Source organism: Podarcis muralis, chromosome Z, assembly GCF_964188315.1.
Source record: "Podarcis muralis chromosome Z, rPodMur119.hap1.1, whole genome shotgun sequence".
NCBI classification, from domain to species: domain Eukaryota; kingdom Metazoa; phylum Chordata; class Lepidosauria; order Squamata; family Lacertidae; genus Podarcis; species Podarcis muralis.
In genome coordinates, this window is record NC_135673.1 from 41,506,931 (window position 1) to 41,527,441 (window position 20,511).

Below are 20,511 nucleotides of genomic sequence, written 5' to 3' on the forward strand. Positions count from 1 at the left end.
AAAAATCACGTAAGACTCACTGTAAGAGAAAAGCATTCATTCTCCCAGACAGTATGCTGAGTACATATTAGGAACTTGACAACATGGCTATGCTGAAAGAAGTTTTCTCACTTGAAGGATGCCTATTCTGGTGGACAGGGCTTAATGCAGGCATGCACCAAGGATCCTCACCCGGTGTGTCATAAGAGCCAATGTATAGAAAGTAATCAGGAAAACTACAGAACTGAAGGTAAGATATTACTTTGCAAACATGCTGGCTAGCAAGTGATGATTCAACAGCAACCGTTTCATTTTTTGCATTTACTTTTGAGTCCACAATTAATTTATGCTATATGCTTATGTTTTATTACAAAGGTTCATAATACATCAATTCCATAGATAAGGGAAGGAAAGAGAAATTTCAACACAATATACTATAAAATAATTTTGCAATTCAGATGAACCAGCAGCATGTTGCCCAACATTAGATTCCTCCTCCTTTAAAAAGGATACATCTTATTTACAGACTCCCTTAAGACACTGTCACTATTCTACATCCTTACGTTTTAAAATATTCCTAGTGATTTATAGTAACACAAGTAGGAGGTTCTCATTTGTAAACATTTTCAATCCCAGGATTTATCTCTTAGGTTAGGATTTAAAAACAGAGTATATAAAACTTGGAAGGGTAATGATAAAATATTCAAGATTCAGGAAAGTTGTGGAAGTTAATTTCACCTTAAGGAAAAACTTGTCCTTAAGCAGCACTTCACATTAGCTACTGAAACAGGTACAATTCCCAGCTGCACATTGGTGCATTTCAGCTGTGCTTGTGTGCTGAATCCTGTGTAGCAGGTTCCAGTGAAATCAAGAAGTGATTTTGGATCAGTGCTGCCACCAGTCTAATCAATAAAAGTGGCAATTTGTTCAAAAGATTTGTGCATTTGTCCATGATTACACATGCATTCGTAGCTATACTAAGAAACTCGACAAAGACACAGGTTGAGGAAAAAGAGCAATGGCTATCTGGCAAGATTATGGAAAAGGTGACAGTATGAAATGTTAAAGATATTTAAAAGTATCAGTTGTGAGAGGGCAACACAAATCAGGTACATTTATTAAAACAAACTGTGCGGTTGTTATCCAATCAAGTTTTAGTCAGAGCAGAGCCACTGAAATTAACGGGTCTAAGTTAATCATGTCCACTAAATCCAATGGCCCTACTCCAAGTAGAACTAACAAACAGATACATTCCTGGGTCTCAACAAATAATGCACAAACATTTTTAGGACTGCCTAACGCTATTACCGAAATCAATGGTAACGCTGTCAGTGGTAATTCTACCACAGTTCTTGGAAATTAGGCAAAACATTCCATTGTTGAGGAAAAGCATTTATTGGAAGGGGTTAACTGAATTAAGAGTCAAGATTAGGGTAGACTCTATACTTTGCGGGGAAAGGTATCCTACATTAAAAGCCACCATGCAAAAATGTGCTAACAGGTGGACTGAAGTTACAAGCTCCTGGACAGGACTCAATGAATCCTTCCTTCTCCATCAAAAAGTATACGGAGCCACTTTTTCAAGCACCTGGTGTTCTGTTTAACCATGAAGTGTAGCCAGCATACTGTCAGTCAAGGCTCCTGAAGTTGAACCCCACCCCCATCTAAAAGACACAGGAATAAAATATATTTCAAAGAACTTCAACCATTTTTGATCCAGACTCTGTTGGCGAAGCTCTGAAATTCTTCATGTTCAACTTTACGAATTATCTAGATGTTCATTTCAAAGCAGTTCTAGGCAGGTTACTAAGCAAGCAATTGTTTCCCAGGAGCTCTCTGCAGACAGATTGTGAAAATTGATTCCAGGGTACTCCTGTTGAGGCTCCCTTCTAGTTTTCCCAACTCTGCCAGGTCTTGAGGCTCATGAAGTCAGAGATGTAATTTAAAAACAAAAAACGCTACTGGAATGGGGGAATGATGCAACCCCATCTTGTCCCATTTCAAACACCGACTATTAGACTTTACACTCTGGGGCTTCGCTCCACCTGGAAACGTCCCCTCCTTGCCTGCCACGCTGCAGCGGCGACTTTTAGTCCTGCTTCCCTTCCCGCCATTGCCGTGAACCTTCGTTCCATGCCACGTAGACAAAAAGAGCGAGCACGACGTGAACGGCTACCACAGCAACTATTGCGGCATAAAAATAGCTGTCTCTGCTTGACATTCCAAAGGAACCTAAAAGAACAAAGGGGGTGGGAGAGAGAAGAAGCATTAAAACTTACAGGAAGCCAGTAAAAAAAAAAAAATCAGCCAATGCCTTCATATTTTCTAGTGACCAAATTATTTAAATGATAAAAAGATTGTATGATTAGGGCAGAAGTGGCTAAAGTAAAACTATGTCTTCCTTTTAAGGCCCTCAGCTTCTATAAAACCCTTCCAGTGTCATAAATATGTCCTTGATTTGAGGGTTTTCTATGGTTCACACAACAGCTGCAACCTAGAGAAGATTATCAGTGCTTGAGTCTTGAATCCTATCCTCATTTACAAGACAGTAAGCCTAAATGAAACTTACTTCTGAGTAGACATGCAAAATCTGTGCTGCAAGAATGTTTTTAGTTATGATAAGTTTCACTTATGAAGAAAGCAACACACAGAGGTAAATCATGTATATTGACATTCTTCCATGATCAACATATGCAAACAAAATGAACTTCTTTACTCCATGCCAGCCTTCACTAACTTGGTGTCCCCAAGTGTTCTAGACTACAACTCCCATTGGCTGATGCAAGTTGTAATCCAAACCATCTGGAGGGCACTAGGTTGGTGAAGGCTGCCATACACCACCTCAGTTATATTCAATACCTTTTTCTGCCCATTAATAGCAGCGAACAGAAGCTCTGAAGTTAAGCTATGCACATTTTAAAATTATTACTACTGGGAAGGGAGAGAGGGTACAACTTAGCAGCCCTACCAAAACATACACAAATATATCAGCCACGCCCTTATTTTCAGTGTTTATGCTCCGAACATTCAAGATGGGTTACAATAAATTTTAAAAAATGAACACAAGTTTTTGACACCAGCAAGATCACAGGCCAAGAGCCTGTGGGCTGCTGCTGAGTGGCAGGGCACCTTAGCAGTGGGTACCAGCCGTGGGAAAAAGCAGCCCCCGATAATTCGTGTGCCAAGGAACAACAGTCTGCCAATGGCACTACGCCAGCCAGGCAGAGAGGGAATCTCCTTGGGTGAAGTTATGCATGTTTTGTTAAAATGTTTTTGCTTGCAGTTAAATTGTTTTTAGTACACATTGGGAGTACTTGCACTGAAGGTGTGGGATATAAATAATATAAAGAAAGAAATGTAGAGAACAGATTTTGCAGTGCTGTTTGGAAAACATACATAAAAAGGAGAGACCACATATATTCCAAGAAAACAGATGTTACATTTCTGGGTACATTTTCGTGAGTATGTTTTTCCATTTCCAGAGTCTAAACCAGAGGATGACTCAGAGGACGGAGAAAATTTGTAAGCTGCTTCTGTTCAGCTATGTAATGACAACTGCCCTTTCATCCAATAAATTGTATTTGGAAATTTCCAAAACTCACTTTAGTAATTTAGGAGGAGCTCTGCTTGTCTCAATTTTCTAACTGAAAGGATAAGATAACTTCTGGTTTCTACGAGAAGCACTGCTCTATCTCCAACACAAAATATATATCTAGACACCACCAAAAAAGTGGTTTTCCAACTTTTCCCCCTGTGGAGCACTGGAACATTGTTGAGGATCATAGAATCATAGAATTTTAGAGTTGGAAGAGACCCTGAGGGTCATCTAGTCCAAATCCCTACAATGCAATGCAATGCAGGAATCTTTGGAGCTCGAACACACAATCCCAAGATTAAGAGTCTCAGGTTCTATTGACTGAGCTATAAGAAGCCACTTGGATTTTTCAGCCCACAGTCCCAATTGTAATGCACTGTGCTAGATGCTTTTAATTGCATTTTTATTATTTCTTTTATTTTGTTAACATTGTAATATCATAAAAATACAATATAAGAAATGAAAGAAGCAATAAAAACACAATGAAAAATCAATATGAATATTTAATGCAATGGATGTCCTGTCTTCCAACTTCAGCCACAAATCCATTGACAAGTCACAGACAATTTTATGGGAGACACTGCCATAAATTGTTTTCAAAACAAGTTTTACGAAGAATTTGGTTTCTACATTGCACAATAATTTAGAATGGCACAGAAAAGCCTCTTCCTTCAGTGTTTTGATACTTTAACCTCTTGACAAATGCTTCAACAAAATATTCAGTGATCGTTGCTATTATTCAAATCCTGAGAATACAAAACCCAAAGAAATGCTGCTTACCATATAACAATATGTAATTTTTAAAAATAATCAAAATAATTGATTTACCTTTAAGATAAAAAAGCAAAGATAACAAAAAGAAGCAGGTAGTAATAAAGAAAATTACCTTCAAATACGTATACCTTTGATGAGAAATACAGCCCAATGGGTAACATAATCATTAAAGTAGTGAAGAACAGGAGCGTTCTTAGGGTCGAAGCTAATGAAGTTTCATTTCTGCAAGAAACAAATCACAGTGTGAGAAACTTGAGCAGGGCCAGGCCCGACATATGGAACGTCCAATGTTCATTTAACCTGGCATTTGTAGGATGGATGAGGTGCAAGGAAGACAGTTAAGAAAGTAAGGAGGCAAAACAGTGTTTGCTGAAAAAGCATGTTAGGAGTGTAACAACTGATAAGTGAAAATGAATAACTAAGCAGGCTCATACTGCAGTAATCTGAATGCTAAGAAGAAGGTAATACAGTGGTGCCTCGCAAGACGAAATTAATTCGTTCCGCGAGTTTTGTCGTCTTGCGATTTTTTTCGTCTTTCGAAGCACGGTGTCGGGAAAGTTTTGGAAAAGCTTCAAAAACCACCAAAGTCTTAAAAAACCTCAAAAAAGGCTACCACACCGCGTGCTATGAGTTGCTCCTCGAAGTCAAGTCGCAACTGTATTAACGGTGTTAAGAAAAAGGAAACAAACTTGCAAGACGTTTCCGTCTTGCGAAGCAAGCCCATAGGGAAAATCGTCTTGCGAAGCAGCTCAGAAAACAAAAAACCCTTTCGTCTTGCGAGTTTTCCATCTTGCGAGGCATTCGTCTTGCGAGGTACCACTGTAATACAATGTCTTAGTACTGTGCCATGAGGCATCTCTTGATCCCACCACACCCTGGGTGGACAGGGGATCCTGCTGCAGTAGTAATGAAGATGTTTTTGCTTTAGAGTTAGGACTCTATTTGTATTAGTCCCACCCAGAAACAGACTAGGCAGCACCGGATCCGCTGGATCCTTAGCTGGCCCCACTGCCCTCACTTGATGGTAACGGGCCCAATCCAGGCTTCTTTGCGGTATCAGCCCTGCTGCTGCTGTAGTGAAGGGGCATTTTCCTGTTTCTGCTGTCATGACCAACATGAATAGCTGGGCTGCTCTGTGAAGCCCTGCCACTGCAAGACAGGGGTTAGGATTGTAGCCTACTTTTAGTTGTTCTGAAATCAACCAATAAATGATGGATTTACTTGTGGAATTACACTTCTCAGAACTGCTGAACAAGTCTACTACTGGTAATTAATACTGTCTATGGGAAACAATTAAGGCTATTGTTTTTGACAGACACTATGAAGATGCGCCAATATGTATGCCATATTGTTCAATTTAATGACTATTGATAGGAATTTAAAAATTCTCAAAGTCTACAAACAAGATAACATTTACTCTAATGCTAATACTAAAGTTTTCTATCGAGTGAAAGCTGCATTCCTGGCAAGTATTACAACCAGAATTAACAAGCAATCAAATGCCTCTCAATGGATTAACAAGTGATCAAACAGCTCCCTCTGGATACCAGCTGCGTACATATTGAGGAAGGAAAATATGTACCGTATTTTTCGCTCTATAGGATGCACTTTTTCCCCTCCAAAAATGAAGGGGAAATGTGTGTGCGTCCTATGGAGTGAATGCAGGCTTTCGCTGAAGCCTGGAGAGCGAGAGGGGTCAGTGCGCACCGACCCCTCTCGCTCTCCAGGCTTCAGGTAACTATCCGCAAGCCTTGGGAGCCCGGCAGGAGTTCCCGCCGGGCTCAGAAGGCTTGCAGATAGCAGCAAGCTCCGGGAGCGAAGGCGAGGTTGCACGCAACCTTGCCGCCGCTCCTGGACCCCTTCTGGGGACTGGGGTTGGGGGAAGCTCAGGCTTCCCCCGCCCCAGCCCCAGGACTAAAGAAGCAGCCAAGACAGCCAGCGGGATGGATAATTCCCCCCCCCTTTATTTCCTGCCCCCCTATGGTCCGGTGCGCCCTATAGAGCGAAAAATACGGTAATTTAAACATAGATCACCTGCATTTTAAAGGGCGTGTTTTCACAGAAGCAAGTGCTATTTCAGATGCTGCTGTGAGAATGAATCTCACAACCAATTTAACACAACTGCACAACTGGTGACCCACCACAGAGATCCATTTGTGCAGAAAAATACCAGCACCTCTCTTTTCCACACAGGAATCTCCATTCAATTTGATGGAGGAGCCAACCTGCATGCGCAGATGAGTATGGGTTGTATCCAGTGCTGGTCCTGCTCAGAGTTAAACCCACTGAAATGAATGAACATGACTAACTTAGGTCCATTAATTTCAGTAATTCTACACTGAGTATAACTTAGTTGTGTGGAACCCTATGTGGCATTTTACACTAAGCATCTTTATTTTAGGCATGATAGATTTACAGGCATACTGGAGTAACTGGGCTTGCTTCCAAATTTGCTGGATGAGGCAAATGGCTGGGAATTGTGTGCATCCAATTTTTCACTTTAGTCTTTAAAGACCTAAATGACTGAGGACCCAAATATATGAAAGTTTCCTTACCTACATACCCTCTCAGCTATTAAGAATAGCACTCTTGGTACTTCCCCCACTTTTTGAAATGTGGGGAATGGCAGCCTAGAGGAGGTTTTCTCCGCAGCAGCCCCTAAACTGTGGAATGCTGTTCCCACTCTGGCACCTTTCATCATACACTGAAGATGAATTTATTTACTCTGGCCTCTTGACCAGAGTGGTGGTGTTGTATTTATTTACTTATATTCTGCCTTTTTCCCTAACAGGGACTCCAAGTGGCTTATAGATAAAATAAGAACAGCTAAAAGGGAGGGGGTCCATTAAATTCTTCTTCTGATTGCATATTGTTTTAACAGATTTTGATCTTTTGTTTCTATATTGTTGTAGTCCTCTCTGGGACCTTATGGAGAAGGGTTGGTAAGAAATCCAATACATTTTAACCATTCACAAGTTCTTTGGAGCCAGTATAATGGAGTGAGACTCTGTATAGAAACATTGTTCTATATTTTTGTTTGCTTTCAGCCCCTTGCATTCTGACACAAAAGGGCCAAGTTCTATAGAAGTCTTTGTTAACCAAAAACAACTGAAAAATATAAAATAAAGATACTGTTTTAATAAGATTTTGCTTCAGCATTGAAATGCCTATGATGCAACACTGCAACCTAGTGGAAACTGGAAATTTCTTAGCTGCTACTGTGAATCACAAATGCAAGCACATTTTAGTAGTACTTTAGGCTCCATAAGCAAATACAGCATTTGGTTTATTATGTTAGATTTTACATTCAATCTGATACACGAATCACAGCTTATTTTTATGTGCGCTTCCACTAGTCAATGCTTGCTTTGTTGAGTTAGTTGTTTATACCAAAATAAAGTGACCTGGCCAAATCTAAATGTCAAAAACAGGTGCATTTAGATAATGTAAACTGGCTTATACTGGTCACCTCCTGCTTACATACAGAGGTACTCTGGGCTGACTTGTCTGAACAGCATTTGCTCCTTGAGATCTAAGTAACGAGCCAGAATGGTGTGGTTAGAGCTTCAGACTTTGGCTGGAAAGATCTGGATTCAAACATCAACTCAGCTACAAACCTTACTGGGTGACCTTGCCCAGTATATCCATAAGGTATACTGTTTAAAGAGCTATAGGCTGCCACCATGAATAAGAGGTAATATGAATTCCAGTCATGATCAGCTGTCAAGGTTAAAACTGACAAGAAATTTTGTTTTGTCATAAACTACATGTGGCAATAGGAACACTTGTTTTTGTTTTAAATAACAGTGTTTTGATAATTTTAATTTCAGTAATGAACATATTTAAAAGATAACTTTGAAAAAGGCCTTCTGGTTTTTTGATTATCATATCCAACCCCCCACCAGGACAATTTTCAATCCAACCCTCTTTCTCCTCATGCTTTCCAGAGGCCTGCATGATCAAACTGAAGTACAACACACACACCCTGCCAAAACCAAACCACATGCTATCCCAAAATGAAGACAATACCCTATCCCACTGTTCCACCGCCCCTACTGTGGTATTCAGCAGCATACTGCCTCCAATTCTCCAGGATGTTCATTTATTTATTAAATCCATCATCTCAGCTTTCCACTAAATGGGCGTTCCGTACAGCCAATCATCAGGTAGCTGCTGATAAAGACGTTTCCTCCAGGTTTGCCTAAATCACCCTTTAAATCCACCATAGCTAGTGACTATCCCCACTTATGCCTATGGGCTGCACCAAAAAGCTAGCATGGTAAGTCAAATAGCTCAGTTGGTAGGGCATGAGACTCTTAATCTCAGGGCTGTTGGCTTGAACCCCACATTGGGCAAAGATTCCTGCATTGCAGGGGGTTGCACAAGATGACCCTCCCAACTCTTATGAGAGAACATTCCACTCCATCCCTCTCCCCTTGACAGGAAGTCTCTGCAGCAATCCCTGACACCTCTAGGTAGGGCTGAGGAGGCCCCACACCTGAAATCCCAAAGAGCTGTTGCCAGCCAGTACAGAAACCAAGCGTTCAGGTATCTGAATGAACAACCTCCCGCCAGTAGAGATTCAGAGGGCACCTTCTTGTACCAATCTCTGCTATTCCGCCAGGCAATCCAAGAGAGCTTCCCCTACCCACCCCCTAATAACGGCCTTTTGGGTGTTGTTTTTAAAAAGAAAATCCTTCCCACCCACCCACGCCTTTAACTTTTTATTGCAAATAAATCGATAACACTGAGCCACATAGACCAGTGGCCTGGCTCGGTATTAAGGCAGCTTCCTATGTCCGTTTCGTTTCCTCATTTTGACGTGCAGGGAACTCCCACCCCCCCCCATATCAGTCACTGGAAAGACACGCACGTCGCCCCCCCCCCCGGTCAAAGCAAGCGAAGGCCACAATCCTACATTCACTTACCTGGGAGTAAACCTCATCGAAGCCAACGGGGCTTACCTCTGAGTAATACCCAGCACTCTCCCCCTCCATTCCCACCCGCTTCCCTCCCCACCTCCATTTTATGTTATTTGTTTTAATTTATAACCTGGGATCGGGAGGCGAGAGCGCGTTCAGGGCGGCCTTGTCGTAGCGCTCCATGACAGGGACGGTATGAGCCTTTTTACCCCCTGGGTAGGAAGGGAACAGGAAAAGCTGCGCGCGCCGAGAGAATCCTGGTCAGCTGACGCCTTCCCTTCCCATCCTCCACCGCGGCCGCCGGTCACGTGACGGCGGGCAAAAAAAAAAAAAAGGCTCGCCGGCGTCGCTTTGCAGAAGGGAGGAGAGCGAGAGAGGTGCCTAGACTGTCTCTCACGGTTTTGGGAAATGCCTAGACCGTCTCCCAGAGCGCCCTCTTGGGAGCCCCAGAGGTAGAGGTAGAAATGATAAATGAAAAGCCTTCGGATGTGAATAGGGCTGTGAGGGACTGGGGGCGACAAGCGGATGTAACCGGTTTTAGTCCTACTCGGAGCAGATCCGCCTAAAGAATCCTTTAATATCGGGGTGGGGGTTCTTTAATATCGGGGTGGAGGGGGGTGGGGTGGGCTAGTCTAGGCTGAGTGCGCACGCGTTCGAAGCGCAGCCTCTTCCGCAAAGTATTATGGGAAATGTTGTTTGCACCTCATATTTCAAAGTGCGCTTCTTTCCTTCAAAGGATTCTGGGAAATGTAGTTTGTCCCTCAGAATTCTCAACAGCAATTAATGCATTACAGTGCCCAGAGTTCTTGTGTGTGTGTTTGTTCGTTTCAGTTGTGCTTTTGAGATACAGTGGTGTACTGTATTAGTTGGTTATAACCCATTTTTTTTTAATTTTTAATTAATTTTTAATTACTTTGTGGCCAGTGCAGCCTGTTTCATACAGGTTCATCTGCAGATATCATTTGTACTTTAAAAGTACAAATTCACTGGGAAAATATTAATACACTATATCTTAAACAGCAATTAAGATATTGTAAAAAAAAAAAAAAATCTGTGTCAAGAATGACTGATTGATTAATACATATAAAGATTTATATACAGAACTGCTTTAAAACAATCTCATAAGTGGGTGATATGAAATGGTATAAGATGCCTTTTTAAAACAGCAATAAAAACAGATTTTTAAATGGTAGATATAACAGACTGGCCAAAATGTAGGTGAAAACAGTGCATAAAAAAATTAGATGTCTGAGCAGGCTTGCCACTTTTCAACCTGGGGTTCCCAGAGCAGGTAACAATTAAAATCAAGCTCTTAAAACATCCAATTAGCAGCAACAATTATTACTAAAACAGTGGATGTTAGGAAGAGTTAGAAGTTAACACTGCATAAAATCAAAGCCATAAGATTAAAAAGTAATCACAACAACTGTATTATTTATTTAAGACATTTATGTCTCACATTTCTTCCAAGAAACTCATAAGTAGCATATATTGTTCCCTAGCCCCTTTTATCCTTATAGCAACCCTGTGATGTAGGCTGACAGCTAATTACTGGCCTAATATCACATTGGCTATGTTTGTGCAACACTCTACTATGCAATACGATATAATAAGCATTAATAGAACACTCTATGGTGGCTATTAACAATATCAGCCTTGCATATAACTGTCAGGCTGTATCTCTTTTCATAGCCTTTTGGCTCCCATGTTTACAATCTCTCTCTCTCTCTCTCTCTCTCTCTCTCTGTGTGTGTGTGTGTGTGTGTGTGTGTGTAACATACCTAGGCTTGCCAGAACTGAATTCTCCAGGTTTGCCTGGCCACTCCCAGGTGGCAGGAGGAGAGCTTGTATATCCTGGTAGGTGAGAGCGCCTTACATTTTAATTATATTATTATTAAGAAGACTGTGCAAGCTTCAACCCGGCAAGAGCCTGCTGCAAATTATTGCACAGACCCTCAGAGGGGGGTTGCAGCGGTGTCTGCCTACAGAGGGATGTGGTCCTTGTGCTGAAATGATCCCCTAAAACCATTTAGTGGTGCACACCCCCCCATGGTATCTGTAGAGATGAAGGTTGGTCTATATTTTTTAATATTAAACAAGCACATGAATACAACCCTGCTGAGGTGCACGCACCATTGTGAAACCTCAGGAGATTATGGTGATGCAGCTCCAGGGTTGCCGTCAGTTGCAGACTACCTGTGACATCATAATTGTACATGGCAACTGAGTGGATATAAAGGTGGGCCTTTTTCTCTTCTCCAACAGAACATAGCAGAAACAGTTGTAAGATTCAGGGTTGCCCAGTCTTCTTCCACTTGGATAAGGTGAATTGGCAGGTGGATGGAGGCAATCATCTGGTTGTGGGATGCTGTGGAACAATAATAAGGCAAGTTCACTTGCTGAGCAGGATCACGTCTTGAAGGCATCTGATAATCCATGGTCATAAGCTGGTTGATGTCTAATGATGGACCTAGCAGATGTTAGTGGGTGGAAGCTGGTAAAGTCAGCATTCAAAAACAGGTACGTAGATGCCTCAAGGCTGAAGCAGGCTGATGTTTGTGAATGTCAGTTGGTTGGCATTTAGGTCTGGAAGCCAATCAACAAAAACGGGTGGATATTGAAGTTGGGGCATGATTGTGAATGGAGAACAAAAGATGAGCACTGGCCCCTGCACCATTAGGGAGGGGGGTACCATCACGGCCGCCACCGCCCCCGGACGTGCGCCGGGCACCCCCCCCCACAGTGCTGGGTGCCATGCCCCTGGGACGCACACCACACCCCCGGTGCCAGAGCCTGCAGCCACTGAAGGTGAGTGAAGGTGTCTGTTATTGTTATACATTTACAGTGGTACCTTGGGTTACAGACGCTTCAGGTTATAGACTGTTAAATGTTTGGAAAAAGTCAGAAGCCCAAGGCAGTATAAGTTCCTCAACTACGTTTATTCAACATTTGTCAGTGACAACAGCTTACTCATAGGAAAACAAGAACCGAACTGACTGGATAATACAATAATAATGAGCATGAACTGACAGTTGACAGTTGAAAGTGCATGCACTTGTCATTAGAACTTTCATCTACCAATGCTTATACGATTGGTTAGAATGCGCCTTGTAACATAAAAACATAGTCATCAAGGTGTGCTGGCCTTTTCTGCTCCCGCTGGGACCGTCGTGCTTCCTGTGCCCGAGTGGGTGATCCAGGAGGTTCCTCCGGTACCCGCGGTCTAAGTGCGTCGGCTCCGAAGGGGTCACTGCTGATGGAGCCAATGAGGATTCCAGCCTGAAGTCGCTCTGCTGGGGTAACTCAGTCACTGGCAACCTGTCTGGTTCCCACCCTGGCCTGGGCACAGAATCTCCCGAAGTACCCATTTCTCTGTCCTCTGGTTCCGCTTGAAGTTCTGTGTTCGGAGGTGCCCTGACTCTGATTTGGTCGAGGTGTCTCTTCCAAACCAATCCCCCCTCCAACCCTACCTCGTAGGAAACCGGACCTGTACAGCAGGGAATGATACCAGGGACCCAACCCTGTTCAGGCCTGTAGTTTCGGACATACACAGTGTCCCCCAGGGAGAACCCTCTTGGAGCCCCCCGCACCACAGTGGAATGGCCGTTGCTCAAGAGTGCAACAGGGTGCATATGATCAAGGAGGGTAGTGAGCCTCCTCCCCCTAAGCAACTCTGCAGGGCTCCGGCCGGTCACTGCACTTGGGGTGATGTGTTGGGCCAGTAAGAACTCCGCTAACCAGAGAGTCCAGTCTCCATGCACTATGCGCCTAAGCGCATCTTTGGTAGTACGGACCATGCATTCAGCTTGGCCGTTAGTGGCCGAGTGAAAAGGAGTAGAACGAATGTGGCGGATTCCATTCTTGGTTACAAATTCTTTGAATTCCACCGAAGTAAAAGCGGTCCCATTACCACTCACCAGTGTGTCTGGCTTGGCTGTGTGTCGCAAATAGCTTCCATAGCGTGTTTATAGTTGCTCTAGCAGACACGGTTGAGATCGGCACCACCTTGAGCCACTTGGACTGAGAGTCAACCACTATTAGGAAGTGTTGGCACTGAAAAGGCCCTGCGAAATCCACGTGCGCCCGGAACCATGGGGACTGTGTGGACTCCCAGGACTGTACTGGTGCCTTGGGTGGAACTGGCCAGGAGACATGGCAGGACTTGCAACGTTTCACCCAGCCCTCTATCTCCTCATCTATGCCTGGCCACCACACATAGCTATGGGCCAATGCCTTCAGCCCTTCTAAGACAGTGCTGTAGCAAGTATTGATAACCGGCCAGGAAAATGGATCAGCGCAATACTTGTGGCAAAAGCATCTGGGGTGTCTGGTGGTTGGGCGCAAAGAGTCCCAGGAGTGGCTTGTGGTCGGTAACAATAGTGAAAGGCTGACCATAAAGGAAGTCATGAAACTTTTTGACTCCCTTAACTATTGTTATTGTATTCCTTGTCGATCTGGGAGTAGTTGCGCTCCGCCGATGTCAAAGTTTAGGAGAAGTAAGCCACTGGGACTTCCCTCCCATCTGGAAGCTGGTGGCCCAGTACTGCACCTACTCCATAAGGGGAAGCGTCGCAAGCCAGCGCCACTGGGAGCATTTCATCAAAGTGTGCCAACACTGGGTTGGGCACAAGCAAGTCTTTGACCCCTCGGAACGCCTTGGCCAGTCGAGGGCCCCAGACCCACTGCACTTTTTTGTTCAGGAGCCTGTGCAAAGGCTCAGCTACGGCTACCTTGTGTGGCAGGAACATGTGGTAAAAAATAAGAAGTCCCAAGAAGGCTTGTAACTCTGCCTTGCTCTTTGGGTCTGGGGCGTCGCAAATGGTGCACACTTTGTCCTCTGCTGGATGGAGGCCGTCCGTGTCAACCCAGAACTCCAGGAAATCCACACTGCTCACTCCCAACAGGCACTTTTTCTGTTTTACCTCAACTCCTGCCGCCTGGAACCGTTGGAGCACTATCCGTAATCCGGCGGCAAATTCCTCTCTCAACTGTGTGGCTATCAGTACATCGTCGAAAAACGGCGTGATTCCGTGGATGCCTTTATGGAGACGGTCCATTAGGCTCTGAAATAACCCTGGGGCCATGCTAACTCCAAACTGTAGGTGTTTGACCCTGAAAGCACCCCCATGAGTCATGATTGTCTGGGCGTCTGTGGTGGCCTCGTCAACAGTTAGCTGCTGATAAGCTTGCGCTAAATCCAGCTTCCCAAAGATCTTTGCTCCAGCCAGGGTTGCTAACATGTGGCTCACCACCAGAACCGGGTACGTGTGGTCCTGTAAGACCCGGTTCAGGGTGCATTTGTAATTGCCACAGATATGGACTGAGCCGTCCGGCTTAACCAGTGTGATGATTGGAGTTTCCCAGGTTCCTGAAGCTACCAGCTCTAAGACCCCTTGGGAGACTAAGTGATCAGGCTCCTCATCAATCTTGGGTTTAAGCACAGACGGGACTCTACAGGCCTTGACCCGAATGGGTTGCACTGTGGGGTTGAACCATAGGGAAATCAGGGGTTCCGTCGAAGACTGATGGGAAACTCCTTGCAGATCGATTTGAAATCTGCCCCTGGGGAAATCTGATTAAGCCCTGAAATACCTAAGCCTAACGGTCCAAACCATTCTAGGCCTAGAAGGCTAGTGAGTGAGCCTTCAGTTACGATGAGGTTCAAATTCTTAGTGTACTTCTTAAATTGGACCTTGAAGGTCCAATTTCATCCCCTTTAGCTGGATTCTTTTTCTCTGGAAGTCCCGCAGCACTACGGGGGCCGGGCGGAGAGGAGGGTCACCCTTTAGGGCAAAGCTCTTTCAGAGCCTTAGCAGATATTATGGAGTAGGATGAGCCAGTATCCAACTCCATAGTACACCGGGTTCCCTCTATTTTGAGTTGTACCCTAAGCTTATTGGACCCTGGGGACGGAAATTGAAGTACCCTAGCTGGAGAGGTGGACTGTAACTCCTCCTCTAAGAAGGCCTTGTGGACACGTTGCTTGGGTCATGCTCCGGAGGTCTTGGAGTGGGCAGACTCGACCAATGTGCCCAGTCTTCCCACAGCAGTGACGTGGCATCCCGAAACCTGCATGTCCAACGCTCCTGGTTTTCTCCACATCTGGCGTGTGTCAGACACACAGTCAGGTGCATCAGATGATCGCTGGTTCAACAATGCTCTCGTAGCTTGGTAGCGGTGGTGTCGGTCGGATTGGTCCGAAGCTCAGTGGACATCCTCATTGTAGGAATCTGTGGAAGATGACCGGTCTCGCTGGATGCGGTGAGTTCTCTTTTCAGTACGTGGGCTCTTGGCAGGAAAGGGGGTGAGGGGGTTTTCAGAGTGTTCCCGCTGTTTCATTCTTGTGCTTTGGCATGGTTCCCGGAGAGAAAGCAAGTTGCAATGTGGTTCTGAGAAAGGCCTGAGAAGACAATAGGCTCTGTTCTCTACCTTGTTGCAATCTTTTTAGTTACAGCAAGCGGAATGTTTCTGATGCTTAGCTGCTGAGAAAATGATTTTGAAAAGCTTTGAGAAGCTTTGAGCCTGCTTGGGGGGGGGGGTGACTTCGGGCCTAGGTGAGGTCACCTGTCCTCACCTTCCTTCAAACGGACCTCCAGAACGAATTAAGTTCTTAACTCGAGGTACCACTGTATACCCTGCCGTTTTCACTGAAAGGACTCAAGGAAGCTTACAGACAAAAATGAGAACCACTGAAAACTCAGAAACAACCAACCATTAAAGACATTGATAGAATAACAAATGTATTCATATCTAAAAGGTAAAGGTGAAGGACCCATAGACGATTAAATCCAGTCGAATTTGACTATGGGGTATGGCACTCAGGCTGAGGGAGCTGGCGTTTGTCCACAGAAAGCTTTCCGGGTCATGTGGCCAGCATGACTAAACCACTTCTGGCGCAACGGGACACCGCGACGAGTGCCAGAGTGCACGGAAATGCCGTTTGCCTTCCCGCAGTGGTGGTATGTATTTATCTACTTGCACAGGTGTGCTTTCGAACTGCTAAGTTAGCATATAGTATACATATCTAAAATCTATTAAAAACATACAAATAATTACAATAAGAATAGCCACAGTACAAGATGTTCTTCATGGCTGTCAGCTGGTGTGTGCTTGTCGGTGTCAAGGGTACGTTTCGAATGTGATCAAAATGGGCTCCAGTGGAGGGAGCCATGAGTGCTAATAGGCACCTGGTGTGAAGTGAGAGGAGCGCATAAGGAGCAAGAGCTGTGCTGCCTCTGCCGCCCACAGCAACTCCTGGATGGCCTTTTGTTTTTATCAACTGAGCTGGAGGAAGCAAGCGGAAAGATTGATCAGGGGAGACCAGAATGCTGAGAGACCATGGAAACTGAGGTCTGGACTGGAGGAGGTATTGATTATTTATTTTCATTTGGAGTGGAGTGGAGTGGGGATGAGGTGAATCATTTAAGGGAGAAAACAGGCGAGGTGTGGGCTGCCTCTGAGGCAGAAGAAAATAAAACTCTGGGTTGGGAAGTTCTGGCATAAGTTTTGGTGAGGAGGGTATAGTTAGTCAGGTAAATGCATAAGGCACTGACTGCCAATTGCATCATTAGCACCAGCTGTTCGCAAGCACCGTTCACGGCAAGCATAGGCTCTATAAGTGTCTCAGAAGGAATGATCCCCTCACTTCAGCTGGACCTGGGAACATCCATTTTTGCTATGGATCTTAATTTCCAGGCTGTGACATATCTGCTCATTTGTATTTGATTTTGTGTTTCTTATTGGAATGGCATGCTATCAGAGACTGTGATTAATACTTAGTATAATCATGCTTGATGGCATCACTGGGGCCTGACTCTAGGTCTCAGGTTTGGGCCATGAAATCTCAGGGTCTGGGATGCTCCTGACCTGGCAACCCAAAATGCACCCATCATCCCAATGTGAATGATATAATACGTTATGCATATACCGTAGTTCTGCCACAGCGAACCCATACCTTAGCACACTTACTAGTTAGAAAGGTTGTAGTCCTATGTCTTCTCAGAAATAAGTTGCATTTAATTCAGTGAGGCTTACTGTGTGGTAAGTGGGGTGAGGATTGCAACGCAAGACCCGTTACACTCAATGAGATTTCTCGGCAAAAATGCTTAGAATATGCAATGAATTCAGAAGTCACTGTGTTGAAGAGGGGTGACTCCCAAGTAAGTGTGTACAGGATTGCAGCCTAACAGTGGAAGCCCAATTGTACAGAATGTAACTTACTTCTGTGTGGATGGCATTACAATTCTCCTGCAAGTCTGTTAAGGTGCTCTTTTAGGCTTCAGTCCTAAACCACTTCCTCTGGAGTAAGCTCTCATTGAACTCAATGGGGTTTACTTCTGAATAAACATTTTTTAGGATTGCTTTTATTATTTGTACCCTGTGCATCTGGCTGGGTCTCCCCAGCCACTCTGGGTGGGTTCCAACAAAGATTAAAAATACATTAAAATGTCACACATTAAAAACTTCCCTGAACAGGGCTGCCTTTAGATGTCTTCTAAATGTCAGGTAGCTGTTTATCTCTTTGACATCTGATGGAAGGGCGTTCCACAGGGCGGACACCACTAAATAATTGTATGCATGTGTTTTAATGGAGTAATTAATGTATAGGTAAGTATATTAGAGGAAGTAAGGAAAATGTTAGGCAGAGAACGAGAGAGGGTGGGTTTGGAATGTTGTGAATGGTGCTTGGATTGGAGTTTAAAAAGCAAGTCTGACTACTGATGGCAATACAGTGGAGGCTCAGTTTAGCTGAGTTTGGAGTCATTTGAGCTGGAGTTGAGTTTGGGAGTGGGTGGTTGATAGCATGAGAGTTGGTGGTGGATGGGGAGCAAAATTCTTTTATCTAAAATAGGGTTAGTAGTGTATTAGCCATTTTGTATAAACAACAAGGTACCGTATTTTTCGCTCTATAAGACGCACCAGACCACAAGACGCACCTAGTTTTTGGAAGAGGAAAACAAGGAAAAAAATATTCTGAATCTCAGAAGCCAGAACAGCAAGAGGGATCGCTGCGCAGTGAAAGTAGCAATCCCTCTGGCTGTTCTGGCTTCTAGGATAGCTGCGCAGCCTGCATTCGCTCCATAAGACGCGCACACATTTCCCCTTACTTTTTAGGAGGGAAAAAGTGAGTCTTATAGAGCAAAAAATACGGTAATAAGATAAACTGAAAACATATGCTTTACATCAGTGTTTCCCAAAGTGGGCCATACCATCCCCGGGGGCGCTGGAACGATTCAGGGGGGCGGTAGTATCCTCAGGTGCAATCAGGAGGCGTTGAATAAAAATAAGGGGGCTATGGAAGCATAAAGAAAGGAGAGAAGAGAAATTAGAAAAACATGTTTCATCTGTTGTGTAATGACACTTACTGCCAGGTCGGGCATCTGTTGTGGAATGATGACAACACCTCTCATGGAACTAGCGGTCATGCTGGCGTGTGTGTTTCCCAGCCTAGGGTGAATTCTTTTTGCCTTCATTCAAGCTCGGGAATTGGATTGCAGCTTGCCTGCCTATTTGGCCCCTGGGTGGTGGGCTGCGGTGCCAGCCCTGCCCCTGGAGCAGATAAGACTGAACCAGCAGACTTCACTCCTGTCCACCCCATGAATTTTTCTATCTTCAGGGTGTCTTATTTACAACAACATCTTTCTTTGCTATGTGTAGGACATAGGTAGAAATATAGTTACCTAAAGGAAGTGCAAATTTGTTGCCGCATCTTTTTATTTTTTTGCTTAAAGAAGGTAAATTTCCAAGAGGGTGCTGAAGTTTGTTTTCTAAAAAGGGGGCGGTAGGCCAAATAAGTTTGGGAACCTCTGCTTTACACCAAGTAATTATAAAACCCTTTTAATTATTGATGTTTAACAAATGATTGCGTTATACCACATGTCTCATATTTGGCTATGCTGTGAGTGGAATATTAAGATAAATAGAATCTGTGGTGGCAGCAGGAATAAAGGGAGGGTATAGAAATATCTGTTGAAACCCAGATCTGAACTGTACATTTTGTTAAGAGTGGGAGGACTATACAGGGGAGCTTGGTGCAGTCCCAGAGCACCACATACGCTGGCAGAGGCTTCCATATACCCTAGCAGTTTTTACATATATATGTGGGGGGGGGGTGTTAACAGTGAGGCCAAAAGGTCATGAGATGCAAGAGGTACAGACTGTGACATTTCTCTGCAAATGTTTGTGACATTTTAACAGGCATGCCTGCCAGCAGGGATTGTCTTCTATTTTGGTTTTGTGCTGCGTGCCAAGTGCCTTTAGAAATAATAATTCATTTGTAATTAGGATTAGAGTGCAATATTATACAGTAATTATATTTCATAAGAATGTGACCTTTTTGCAAAGCCCCTTGCCAGAAGACAGCAAGTAAGTGGCATAGATAAGTGTATGTGTCAAGTGGGTTGCTTTGTTCCTGAAAGAATTGCAACCAGTCCACATGTTGTTCAAGTAGCATTTCATTCAACAGGGAATGCTTGGTCTAGATGCATAGCAGAATACACACACCCATGAAGAGGCTCTTCAGGCAAAATGGCTCTAGCCCAGGTCCCATCTGCATTATGCATTTAAAGTAGAGTTAGCAGCCAAGACTCCCCCTACCCCAGGAGTTTAAGGGTATTGAGAGGAGTTAGGAGACTAGATAGACCAATGATCTGACTCAGTATAAAGCAGCAAGTGAAGCATTTCCTGGCATGGAGCTCAAGCATGCCCTCCAACATTTGGGGAAGTGCCTTAGCTCAGTGATAGAGCATCTGGTTTGCAGGTGTAAGGTCCCATCATCTCCAGACAATGCTAGGATGGACAGTTCAGAAATCCCAGAGAGCTGCTGTCAGTCTGTGTGGACAGGACTGAGCTAGATGGGCCAGTGGTCTAATTCAGTAGTGTTATAGATTTGGGAGGGGGATCCCCCCCAAAGCAACCCAAGAAATTAATCAGTGGTGGATTTTTGATGATTTGTAACGTGAAGGGAGAAATACAAACTTCAGAGGAATTCTTGGGCTAGTCTATGCAAAACGACCTGGCCAGGCTGGGGCCATTAAGAAACAAAGAGGGCCATTGGCAATGCAAGAGCACTGTCCTTCCCCTCCTGCCCTGAGGTGCGAACAGATACAGGGGTTTGGAAGGTTGCCCCGGTAACACTGTGTTTGAGATGACAAGAAAAGGGAGAGTGGTAGCAAGGGGTTATGAGAAAGAAGAAGAGACTGGGATCCATTTTGGTGCAGGCTGGCTGAAGGCGGGGTGCAC

General features: G+C 44.3%; 1 protein-coding gene and 1 long non-coding RNA gene across 6 annotated transcripts in view; one reads left to right on the forward strand and one right to left on the reverse strand.

Moving 5' to 3' along the window:
• Window positions 1-322: 322 nt before the first annotated feature.
• On the reverse strand, window positions 323-9,557 carry VMA21 (vacuolar ATPase assembly factor VMA21). 2 transcript variants are annotated; one of them, XM_028714353.2, is made up of 3 exons: window positions 9,401-9,557; window positions 4,461-4,570; window positions 323-2,211 (listed from the first exon to the last, which is right to left on the reverse strand). In XM_028714353.2, exons 1-3 carry the CDS (start codon window positions 9,451-9,453, stop codon window positions 2,069-2,071), a joined length of 306 nt encoding a protein of 101 aa, XP_028570186.1. In that variant the 5' UTR covers window positions 9,454-9,557; the 3' UTR covers window positions 323-2,068. The 2 variants fall into 2 exon arrangements, with proteins under 2 accessions (XP_028570186.1, XP_028570187.1); XM_028714354.2 differs by lacking the exon at window positions 9,401-9,557 and adding an exon at window positions 9,277-9,376.
• A 42-nt stretch (window positions 9,558-9,599) lies between these two features.
• LOC114588810 (uncharacterized) overlaps window positions 9,600-20,511 on the forward strand; it is a 117,050-nt gene continuing 106,138 nt past the window's right edge. For 2 of the 4 annotated variants that reach the window (XR_013391447.1, XR_013391450.1), the window contains exons 1-2: window positions 9,600-9,722; window positions 11,056-11,127. This is a non-coding gene — a long non-coding RNA (uncharacterized LOC114588810). Of the gene's footprint in view, window positions 9,729-11,055; window positions 11,128-15,585; window positions 16,637-20,511 lie in introns of those variants that run through there. The other 2 variants (XR_013391448.1, XR_013391449.1) reach the window with 2 other exon arrangements.